Genomic DNA, 11,631 nt, shown 5'->3' with positions numbered 1-11,631 from the left:
GACGCTTTGCTGCAGAGAATACCATTTCCTGGAGGAGCCGTATAGGCTCCCTGGTCGCCTAGTTTTTTACTTGCTGCCTCTGTCAGCTTCAAATTCCAAGGCTCATCCCAGACCCAGTGACTGAGAAGCTGTAGGGAGCCTGGGAATGTACACTTACATGGGCATACAGTTACGTATCATGCTTTCTATTTACACGTGTGACCTGTAAGGGATTCTGACATGCAGCCCTGGCGACAGAGCAGTGAACTGGCACAAGGCCTGGTTTTCCTGATGGAAGAACTACAGCCCAGACAGCGGCACTGACTTGCCTAGGATAACACAGCAAGTGGCAGCCTGGCCATGCCAGCACCCTTCTGGGTCTCCTGGCCCTCCCTTCTGTTCAAGTGAGTGGTGCTGGGAGACCCATGAGGTAGGGAGCCCTGAGGTTGCTGGCTAGAGGCCACGGTGCCACTGGTGGGGAGCAATCATTTGGTGTTTCTATTTATTGACTCTTTTAAAATTCATCATCCAAGGAAAGTTAATACATGACTGTTTGGTAACAAGAGAAACATAGTCTAAGACCGCAATGACCCACGCACCCCAAACAAAAAGAGAAAGAAACAAACCCCATCTGAGACCAGACCTTTGGAGCTGTAGCCAAAGAAGCAAGGGGGCTTGGGGACAGACTGGCTCCTGCAGTCCAGGGGCCAGAGAAGAGGCTGCCCTCAAGTGGTTCCCAGTTGAAGAGGCCATGTCCAGCCCCTCAGCTCTGGGCGTTCTTTCTGGAGGGGCTGCCCTGGCAGGAAGAGTGTGAAGAGAGGGACTCAGTGGTCAGAGTGAGGGAGCTCCTAGGCCCACGCTCCCACGGTGCCCATACATGCCAGTGCATGAGACATGGGCAGGGGGGCAACTTTGTGGAGAGCGGCGGCCCTCTTCTCTTCCCTGCTCAGGCCAGGAGAGAGCCCTGCCCATGTCCCCATCAGTGTTACCACATTTGGAAACAACTAAAGGCACTGCCAAAAGTTAGAAAATGCCAAGGCCTGGGAAGGCCCCCAGATGGGAGTCACTGACCCCAAGAGTCATCATCTTGTTCTGGATGACTGAGCATACTTGGTCCTTGGCTCTGGATACCGGAGGGCAGCCCAATCAGGACAAGGCCGTGGAAAATATATGTGAAGAGGCAATGTTTTGGTGCCCTGAACATGCAGTGTGTGTCTGTCTGTGTGTGCACACATGCGTGCAAGTATGTAATGGTGGGGGGATTGGTCCTTCCAGGAAGGCTTGCTTAGGGTCCTAGGGTGGCCCCCAGAGCAGAAATAGAGTTTTTTCCCTTCTGTTATTTCCTCAAATCACCCCCTGCCCAGGTCATTGCATAAATAAGTGCTTGGGAAGGTACACGTCTAAAAAGGAACATAAATACTGTACATGGGAAAGGATTCGGTCTCCAGCCCTCCCACTGTCCCCAGAAAACCCTCCAAATATTGCACATGGCCCTCCCTAGCCCCATGGGGTCCAGGCCCGGCCGTGTCTTTGGTAGAAGCTCCAGGGACAGAGGTCCTGGGCAGCCCACGTGCCCCCTATCCCACCCCCATCAGGACTGGGAGCACCGCAGCAGCCAGAGGGTTGGGAAAGGCCTTGGCCCACTGGCCAGCAGGTGTTCCATCAGTAATACTTCCTCAGGGACAGGAGGGAGCCCACACAGACACAGGAGAGCCCCTGGTGGGACACTCCTGGTCAGAGTCTGCGCATGGGCTAGGAAGAGGCAAGCAGGCTGAGGGCAGGTGGGTGGGCAAGTCCTGGGCCACAGTGGACAGGGTCACACCCTCCATAGGAGGAGGTGGTTTGTGCTATCGTCTCGGCCCACAGTCTCGCTGCTGCCACCACCCCCACTGCTGAGTCGGAAGTCCTCATAGCCATCACCTCCGCTGATAACCAGCATTTTAGGTCTGGCTGAGGCAGGTCCTCGGTGTCGAGGGGAGTCCCGGTGCTCCAGGGATGGCAGCTTCTCAGGACCTTGGGGGTGGAAGGAGAGGATCTGTTAGCCTGGGGGTGACTGGTGGCTACACTGTCCCCTAAAGGCCTGCACCCCAGAAGACAGGGAGAGAGACAGGCACACTTCCTGAGGGGATCCTGCTTCCTGATAGCCAAGAACTTGTTTGAAAAGAAATGCTCACAGCTTACCTCCTGTCTGTACTTCCTAGTCAAGAGTGACATAAGCTCCCAGGGCCACACCACTTTCTCTCTGTTACTGCACATGCCCTGTCCTCCTCATGCCACCTCCTGCTTCCAACAGCCCTTCCTTGGCTAGGCAGCTCAGGTCTTCTCTGGTCACAGACCACTCCTGCCGAGGCTTCCCTGCTTCCTGATTCCCACCACCACTTCCTCTTGGGAATATGGTTTCCTGCCCAGTCCAGGTAAGACTTGGCTAATTGTGGCCTCCTTGATGCACATCATTTCCTAATACATTTCACTCTCTAATTCTCATAGGCCACTTCTGTCTAGTCTGCCATTCTGTGTTCGACTTGCTGGTGCTATTGCTATTTCCTGCTCTGCACATCACTTCCTGACTCCACTTCCTGCCCTAGACATCATCTCTAGTCCTCTTTCACTTCCTGCCATATACATCCCTTGCGGTGCCACCATCTAATTCTTAGGTTATGGTTCTTATAGTTCACTCCCTGACTACTGCGACACTTCTAGAGAGAGTTTTACACATACCCCTATCCTAGGAGGTTTTATTTTGGGGTTTCTAGAACCTATTTCCTGTCATATACGCCCCTTCCAGCTCTGTATTACACTCTTCTTCCCTCTTAAACCTCTTCTGGCAGGACACGGGGAATCCTAAACAGAGTCCAAGATCCCTGGGTTGGGAGGATGCACAAACCCACCCGTGTCTGGGGGTGGTGGGGGGGTTGAGCAGAGCAGGTTGAAGCCATCTGGCAGCTGGACTGCAGCCAAGAATCGGACGTGGCCGGTGTGTCCCTGGCCTAGGCCAGTGGGGCTAAGGGGTGCTCGCGGGCAGCTGACGGTACTGGGAGAGGTGGGCATGGTGAGCACGACGCCGGCACTGGTGCCCACCCACAGCAGCTCTTCACACACCAGCAGCGCTGTGATCCTCAGGCAGGCAGCCTTGTGCTGCCGGATGATGGCGTCCGAGCCTAGGGTGCGAGACAGACCAGAGCTGAGGCTACGTCCTGGCCCGGACCCAGTTTCCTCAGGGACAGGGCAGAAAGGATCCAAGGGAAGGGGTGGTGGTGGACAGAGGTCAGTACCTGCCAGCATCCTGTGCACGGGAGGTGTGACATCTACCTCTGCCAGCTGCTCAAAGGTGTCTGGATGGTAGAGACACACATGGGCACTACCCTTCAATGTCACCCACACACCCAGGCTGGAGTCCACCATACAGGCCACGCTGCGGCTGGAATCCTGCCCCACGTAGAACGTGTGCTGGTCGGAGAGACAAGTAGAGCTCAGGTGGGTGACGGGCAGGCCTGCCCTCCCTGGCCCCTCCCTTCCTTGTGCTTCACCAGTGCCCCCCTCATCCCTTGCAGCTCCCACCAAACTTCTCCAGAAAGACTACCTGGACCGACAGCAAAGGCAGCCTTCCTCCTTGGTCTAGATGATCAACCTACGGAAGCTTGGCTTCACTGAAGCCCCCCACTCAATCCTCAGAAATTAAATTGGAGCTGCCTTTTCCCATGGAACTCCATGATTCCGTAATCAGAAAACTTTAGAGCTTGGAAGGTTTTCAGGTCAGTCACTGGGCTCTCCCTGGACAGATGGATGCTTTCTTATGGCCCCCATGGTCTCATTTCTCACTTTCATGAGCCAGGCTCACCCCAAATCACCAATTCTGTTCCCATCCCCACCCTCCCACTCCCCACTGCTACCTCCAGCTGCAGCGTGTCAGGGCTCAGGACAAGGATTCGGTTCTGGCAGCCACACCACAGATGCCCACCCACAGACACCATCTTGGTGATGGGGCTCCCCTGAGAACCCAGGGTCACTGACTTGAAGTTCTGAGGGTCCCAGAAATGGCCTGGAATGGGAGTGGGATAAAGAAAACAGAGTGAATTCAGTCCAGTCCAGAAAAGAGTTTTGAAATAGTGTCCTCATTTATACACAAGGACACCAAGGCCCAGAGAGGGCCTGAGAGTTGCCCAAAGCCACATCTTTAGAGTCATGGCCCCAAGGTCCCACTTGTGCTCAGAAGACAGTGCCAACATCAGCAAGGGGCTTGGGGAAGGCGGGGGGCGGGGGGGGGGGGTGGATTCCCACCTGCTTCTCTTTGGTAGACCACAAGTTCTCCATTGGCCAAAGACACAAACACCTGATTATTCAGATACCTAGGCAGGGAAAAGAAGGAGTCGTCAGGGGTTTCAGGAGGCCACACCTGGGCCAAGGGGATCACAGACAAAATGGCTATGGTTCCTGAGTGACCCACTCTCCAGGTAGGAGAGCCTGAGACTAGGAGGGGTAATGACTTGCCCACAGTCAGAGTGTATGAAAGGCACAGCTAGCCTAGGGCAAAGCCTCTGGCCTCCAGCCTCCACAGAAAGGAGGGGCCGGTTGAGCAGGGAGAGTTGGGTGAACAGCAGAAAACCTGCATGTGTAGAAGGGTCTGGACTAGGAGGACCACCCAAGGGCCTTACAGGATGCAGGTCACAGAGGCCGCATGCTGGAGCTTCATGCTGTTCCTGCGATCACGGATGCTGTCGGAGGACTGGTACACGTGGACGCTGTGGATTAGGGGTGTGCACCTGTGACAAATGCTTGTACATGCCAGTCCCTGAAGTTATCGCTCCACCCGTGTCCACCACCATCTCCTTCCTGCCGGGTGCCTGCCCAAAGCACTGAGATCCCAGAGCCTCCTTATGGGCCTCAGATCCACTGGCAGCTTTAGCTGCCAGTACTCCTGAGGTGTGACCCAAAGCCTTCCTGCTTCTGCTTCAGGATACGATATGATTTCCAGAGCAAGAGCTCAAGTTTCAGGCGCTGTGTCCCCAGCCCCTCTCCTGACCTTACCAGCCATCCTCAGTGCCCAGCCACACAGAGCTCTGGTAGGCCTCAGGATCAACGCTCAGCAGGTCCTCAAGGCTGCCCCGGGTGAAGGAGCCACGGCTGGAGCGGCGAAGAGCCCTCCCATCCATTGGGCTGGTGCTGCAGGGACCGCCAGGCCCGAAGGAGCCAGACAGTGGCAGGAAGCCAGGCTCCTGCTCTTCCTCTGAACTGGTCGTCTCTGCCGTGGCCTCCTTGGAGCTTGGGGTCTCCTCATCTGAGGGAGACAAAGGTCTCTGCCTCCATTCCACTTCTGCCAGGCCCAAGACCTGGTATCTTTCTAGGCCTCCATCTCTCCTCAGTGCACCCCTCCTGGCCATGTCCCTCCTGAGGGCCTCCCACAGCTGTTCTCCCATCCCGGCGGCCTCTGCACAGCTCAGGCCTTGTCATTCCGCTGACAGTTTAGTGCTACATGCTGCTAGTCCTGAGCTGGCCTGCCCCAGTCCACCAACCCATCATGGACAGGGGGATTGATCATTCTACCCCCTATTCCATCTTCCCTACTTAACTGAGCATTTCATGGTGTACAGGATCTGGCCTGACTGTCCCACTGCCTTTTGGTGCCACAGCCCCTACCCACCTTGCTGGCTGGCTCCCACTGCTCTGGGTGCTGACATCCTGAGACTTAAATCCACGCCTTTGCCCATGCTGGTCCTTCCTCACCCATCAGTACCTGCTGTGCTGCCCCCTCCTTGGCACAGTCCACCCTGCCTGACAGCCCCAAGCTGGGCACTCACTGCCAAAGCTAGAGGAGATGGTGGACCGGCTGGCTTGGCTCTGCAGGGTTCCTGAGGGGCTGGGTGAAGACTCATCATCGGAGTCGCTGTCAAAGGGCACCAATTCTGGGCGAGTGTCCCCTTCGGCGGGGCCTGGTGCCATCTCCAGTCCCGAACCTGCAATGGAGATGTGCAGGCAGGGCTGGGGCCCTGGCTCTGCCAGTGTCGCTGCTTCTTCATCCACAGCCTCAACGTCCAGTTCTGGACCAGGGGTCTCCAGTGCCGTCTCTGGGGGACTCCTCAGTGAGGCAGGCTGCTCCCTGTGAGATGTAGGAGTGGGGATAAGAGCCGCCAGGAGCCAAGGCTCTGCCCCACTAGTCCACAAGCCCACTAGGCCCAGCCCCATCCATGCCTGCAGCCACATAGGGGTTAGGCACAGGGATTCTGACAAGCTGGACTGTCCACGGCCCCAGTCCTCACCTGTGGCTGTGGCGCTGCAGGCCGGGCACTGCCCCAATGCAGAGGATTCGGGCAGAACAGACAGCGATGCAGGCCTCCACGTCAGGCTCAGCACGCAGGCTCAGCAGGCATACCTGGCCCACGTAGCCATCGCTGTTGCACACCCACACTTCGGGCATGGGCTCAGGGCAGCTGCTCAGGGTTGGAGCTGCACAAGAGAACTGCAGAAGACACCAACGGACGGAGAAAGTGAATGAAGGAATTGCTGCCAGCGCCCCAACACTCTCCATGCTGACCAGCAGAATGGAGAGAGGCATCCCTGCATGGGTGTACATGAATTCCCAGTACATCCCTCTGTATACACATGTATATATGCATGCGCGCATGCACACACACACACACACAAAGCGCATGTGACACTCCACATCTCAAATGCACACATGCCCGTGTGATAGAAGTATCGTCCATTCATGTACATATGTGTACACATACATCCATGCACGTATAAACCCCAAATATGCTCACATATATACGTAGGTAACAAATGTGAAAAACAGTAACCTCTGTCCCTAGGTATGCAAACTCATACAAGCACATAAATGAGTTTCACATTAATCACATAGCTTTTGTTCCCACGCACAGATGTAGACAGGCATGGCCATGCCATATACATGTGACACATATGTAGTATCCACATGCATGTGCAGAGTTGTACACTCAAAGACACAAAGGGCAACTGCAATGTTCAAGACACGTACATAACGTACACAAAACAAAAACACATGAACGCGTGGTGGATTTGAATACGTGCCCCCACATGACCCAGGCACACACACACCTGCATGCCACTGCGTGTTTTCATGATGGGGATGGCCTTCAGGAACTCAGGGTCTAGACAGCTTTTGCTGGATGCTGGGGGGGCGGGTGGAGAGGGGACAAAAAGACACTGATTAGCACTAACCTCACCCTTGCCCATTTCCCTTCCTCTCCTGCTCCTCAAGGTCTCTCAAAGGAGAATGAGGGGGCTGTAGGACATGTCCTGTTTGTCCCTGGCCTCAATTTTCCCATCCGTACAATGTGGGAAATACACTTAGAGGTTTCTAAGAATATGCTAAGCCATGGACGCTGACAAATAGCTTTCCCTAATCTAGACCTGCTCAGAGCGTATGTATGTGGGGTACAGGGAGAGGGGTCCTGGTATCCACTCCCCCAGAAGCGCCACTGCCCTAAGCTCACCCTAACCATGGAATCCCCTCCCGGCCAGGGAGGCCCTGGGAAACTCATGTTTCTCTGCAGGAGTCTCAGTCCACCCTCCCACCAGCAGGCGCTGGAGGACAGGACACAGCAGTCTTGGGATTTCTGGCTCCTGATCTCACAGACCGCTGCAAGGTGCTGCCCACTGCCTGGAGGTGCTGGGAGAAGGACACCAGCATGGGCAGGGCTTACCCAGCTTCCTCTTGGCTTCATCAAATGCCTGCTCAAAGCCGAGGCGGGCATCAGGATGGGGGAACTCGAAGATGAAGGAGTCAGTGCCCTCAGGCCTCGTGGTGCACAGCTCCAGCTTGGTAGGGGGGAAGGAAAGCGCATAGCACAGCGCCTGCTTCTCTGACAGGTCCCGGTGCATGGCGGCTGAAAGGTCCCGCAGCGCTTCGTCCAGGCTCTGCCGGGAGGAGGACCCAGGCCTCAGGCCCTGACATCTCCCCACAGCCTGCTCCTGCCCTGGGAATGCCAGTGGGGACCTGTCTCTCCCCTCAGAAAATGGGACTCTGTCTCCCCCTGGAGAAGGTAGCCTCAATTCTCCCCAGCAGACATGATGGGCCATCTCTCCTCCCTCAGCTGGGGGCAGAGCTGTGTCTCCACCTTCAGGCCTGGAACATGTCACTTCTCTCAGCAGGGGGTGAGGCTTCCAATAAGTGACAGAGGTGACTGGCCTCTTCCTCGGGCAAATGGAAAGGCTGTTCTCTCTCCCTCAGTAGGGTCTGGGAACCCCCGCTGCCCCATTCCCCCAGCCTCAGAGGACACAGACCTGGTGGGGGAAACCGAGGCTCTCAGAAAGCTTGCTCATCTGGCCCAGAGTGGTTAGGTCCTCGTCTAGGCGACTGATAGCCTTCTGGATGTTCTCCCGATTGGTGGCTTGGGATGCCCCTGGTAGGGAGAGAGGAAGGCCATGGGCAGAGAGGAGGCAGAGAAGGTCAGGTGTGGACAGACATTCTCCTCCTCCCTCACAGTCTGCAGTTCAACCTGGGGAGTGGCCTGCTAGCTGAGCGCTTGTAAACCCCAAGACCCCAGGAACAAAAGCAGCTCGCAGGGAAACCACAGGCTGAGGAACAGGGAAGTGGACCTGATTCAGAGCCCTTGGCCTAGGCTGCTGGTCCCTTGGAGAAGCCCCTGGAAGAGCACAAAGAATAAACAGCAGGCAGCTCTGCTGCTCTTACAGGTTCCTGCTGACACTGGAAGGGGCAGTGGTGCGACCTCCACAGGGGAGTCAGCCGGGCAGCCAGAGCCTCATTCACTCAAATCTGCTGACCAAGGGACTTGATTCCCCCAAAAAGAAGGGAAAATGAGCTGATGCCCTGGATTTCTCTAGTCCTGTCCCATACCTGACCAGGGCCAAGCCAGCTCAGCAGCCCCACACCCGGCACTGCCTGGCAGGGGGAGTACACCCAGGACCAGTAGCCCACACACAGGCAGAAGAGACAGCAGTGGAGTATATTAGAAAAGCTGAGGCTTGGGTTTTCTCCTACTCCTTTTTTTTAAGTTTATTTATTTATTTTGGGAGGGGAAGGAGAGAGAATCCTAACAGGTTCCAGACTGGCAGCACAGAGCCTGACATGGGGCTCAGTCTCACAGACCAGATCATGACTTGAGTCAGACACTTAACCAACTGAGCCAACCAGGTGCCCCATAGTTCCGATACATTTTTAAGGGTCAAAGGCTCTTTCTTGTTCTCTGACTATTCCTTCTTTTTAACAGGACCTTATCCCTGTTTCATAGAGAGAGTTTCTCCTTTGATCTGAGTTTTCTTTCAAATTTTCTTTCGCTCCCTACATTGTCTCTCTTGTGCTCCCTGCATGCCATCCGCCTTGTACTGAATGGGAAAGTGAGGCCCCAAAGCAAAAAAGCAGATGGGCAGGCAGCCAGCCTGGCCAGAGCTCAAACCATCCAGGAGGGCTTCTCAGAGGAGGACCCCGACACCCAGGACCCCTGGGCAGGCCTGGGCCAGCCCCACCTTTGATGATGTCCGCATCTTCCAGGGGCAGCTTCCACAGCAGCTTGTACTTGCTGGCCGTGTCAATGACGCTGGCTGCCGTGTACCTGTGGGGAGCCAACGGGGTGCTCTGGACAGGGCAGGGGAGTGGGGCCCAGGGAGGGACAACTGATCTCCCCCAGCCCACAAGAGCCCAGCCCCCTCACCCCAGCCACTCACAGGCTCATGGAGCTACGCCGAAGGGAGCCTGACTTCCGCTTTAAGGTGGTGCAGACGATGAGGTCCGTGAACAGGAAGAGGGACCGGTCCTTCTTGCCACCAACTGCCTTCTGTGGGGCCCGAGGAAGGACTCAGGCCCATAGGCCCACCCTCCTGCCCACAGTGCCCAAGGGGACAGCCAGGCCCACAGAGGGATGAGGGCTCTTGCCCCAATTCCCAGAGGCAGAGGCAGAGTTGGGACTCGACCCAGGACTCCTGTTGTGGGGAAGAGTAGGCAGGCCCATGGGCAGCAGGTATGAGCAGGAGTATGAACAAAGTGGGGAGATGGGAACAGGTGGGTAGACAACGGGACACTTCTTACCACTTCAATGACCATCTCCTGCCTTAGGAAACGCCGCAGAGGGGCTTGGAGCTGTGGGGCAAGAGACACAAGCATCTTGAAGCCAATTCTTAAATCCATCTCCTTCCCAGACCCTGGCGACCCCTAGGCCACACTCTATGTGCCAGGCCAGTAGAAGCATATCCCATCCATCCTCCTGATGCTGTGCTGTCAGGCCATGGGGCACATGGCCAGAGACAGGCATGGAAGAGGACATGGATTTGGACAAAGATGGGTGGGGACGCTGGTCGACATGGACGAAAACACAGTGCAGACACTGCTGTGCATGTGGACATGGCCATGACTCCAGGTGACCACAGACAGGAACAAAGGCACGGGCGGAGTTGGGTGGCACTCACATCCTCCATGCCCTCGATGTGAGCCTCAATCTCCTGCAGCACACGGGCATGTCGTTCTGCCTCCTCGGCACTCCGCACCCCCTTGTTGATGCGTTCGGCCACCTGTTTGATGTTCCGCTGTGCATCCAGCAGGAGCGGGTGGTCTGGGTGGTCCTCCGGTGTGTGCTTCAGGAGGTCCTGGGGTAGGAATGGGGACCAGACCCCTACTTAGCTGTCTCTGTCAGGCTCTGGGGCCCACACTGACTTCTGGAAGCGGAGAGACTATGGGTGGATTCCAGAGAGGACTTATTTTCCTACCCAACCCCTGGGGACTCTGATACTAGGCTTGACCAAGTGAGGGCCTCAGAGCCTCAGGGCATCCTCACATGCCTACAGGCCTTGCCCCCTGCCCACTGATCCCGTGCTCACCTTCACCAGAAGCTCATAGCGTGGGATCCGCTGCACAGGCTTGATCATGAGGTCAGATAATGCCTGCTTCTCCTTGTTCTCACGCATGCTTTGCTGAAACCAGAAACAAGATGGATGGGCACCCAGGAGAGGAATGTCATGCAAAGAAGGGAATGTTCAGGGATAGGTCTCCAGCCAGTCCCTCCAGCCCAGCCCAAGAGCAAAGCCTGACCCACATGCTAAGGCTGTGGTGCCCAGGCTGGGAGCTCTTGGGCACCCCCCAAAGCTAGTCCAGGACGAAGGTCATGTCCATTCCCCTGAGCTAGCCCATAGTACCTCCAGGAACTTGAGAAAGGCAGGCCTCGCCTCCTTGGCCACACGCACAGCATCCTTTGCATTGAGAAAGTTATCGATGTAGGCAGAATAGATGTTGACCAGGACATCCTTGGAGAACTGTGGGTGAAGAGGCAGGTTGGGGACCCTCAAGGTATCCCTTTCTCTATCTCACCCTGTCCTGGTTTCCAATGATTCATAAGCCAACATCCTTTCTCCCCAATTGGACATAAGATGGCCTCTAAGGGCTTGGGCATTTGCTCTTATGTCATGTGTACATGTTGTACATGTGACTGGTCAGGTGTATGCATGTATATGCACATGCACACACATGTATATTACCTATGGTTTGTATGTCATGGACATACCTATACCTAGACGTGTCCTGCAGACCAGGTTCTCTTATTTCCAACTGGGCATTTCCATCCCTTGGTCTCCAACCCCCCCCCCCCCCCCCCCCCCCCCCCCCCCCCCCCCCCCCCCCCCCCCCCCCCCCCCCCCCCCCCCCCCCCCCCCCCCCCCCCCCCCCCCCCC

The 11,631-nt window shown here is 56.2% G+C and overlaps 1 protein-coding gene across 1 annotated transcript in view; it reads right to left on the bottom strand.

Moving 5' to 3' along the window:
- Nucleotides 1–454: 454 nt before the first annotated feature.
- ARHGEF17 (Rho guanine nucleotide exchange factor 17) overlaps nucleotides 455–11,631 on the bottom strand; it is a 57,103-nt gene continuing 45,926 nt past the window's right edge. The window contains 18 exon segments of the mRNA XM_029957721.1: nucleotides 455–1,992; nucleotides 2,868–3,137; nucleotides 3,252–3,426; nucleotides 3,870–4,018; nucleotides 4,258–4,325; nucleotides 4,632–4,718; nucleotides 5,005–5,254; nucleotides 5,775–6,073; nucleotides 6,234–6,433; nucleotides 7,051–7,124; nucleotides 7,659–7,872; nucleotides 8,239–8,357; nucleotides 9,442–9,527; nucleotides 9,640–9,749; nucleotides 10,001–10,051; nucleotides 10,378–10,554; nucleotides 10,786–10,878; nucleotides 11,101–11,217. Of these exon segments, the coding sequence (XP_029813581.1) occupies nucleotides 1,796–1,992; nucleotides 2,868–3,137; nucleotides 3,252–3,426; nucleotides 3,870–4,018; nucleotides 4,258–4,325; nucleotides 4,632–4,718; nucleotides 5,005–5,254; nucleotides 5,775–6,073; nucleotides 6,234–6,433; nucleotides 7,051–7,124; nucleotides 7,659–7,872; nucleotides 8,239–8,357; nucleotides 9,442–9,527; nucleotides 9,640–9,749; nucleotides 10,001–10,051; nucleotides 10,378–10,554; nucleotides 10,786–10,878; nucleotides 11,101–11,217 (2,736 nt within the window). The 3' untranslated portion in view covers nucleotides 455–1,795.

This window comes from Suricata suricatta, chromosome 11 (assembly GCF_006229205.1).
Source record: "Suricata suricatta isolate VVHF042 chromosome 11, meerkat_22Aug2017_6uvM2_HiC, whole genome shotgun sequence".
Lineage (NCBI taxonomy): Eukaryota > Metazoa > Chordata > Mammalia > Carnivora > Herpestidae > Suricata > Suricata suricatta.
Note: the sequence above shows the minus strand (reverse complement) of the source record. Positions and strands in the feature narration are given on the sequence as shown.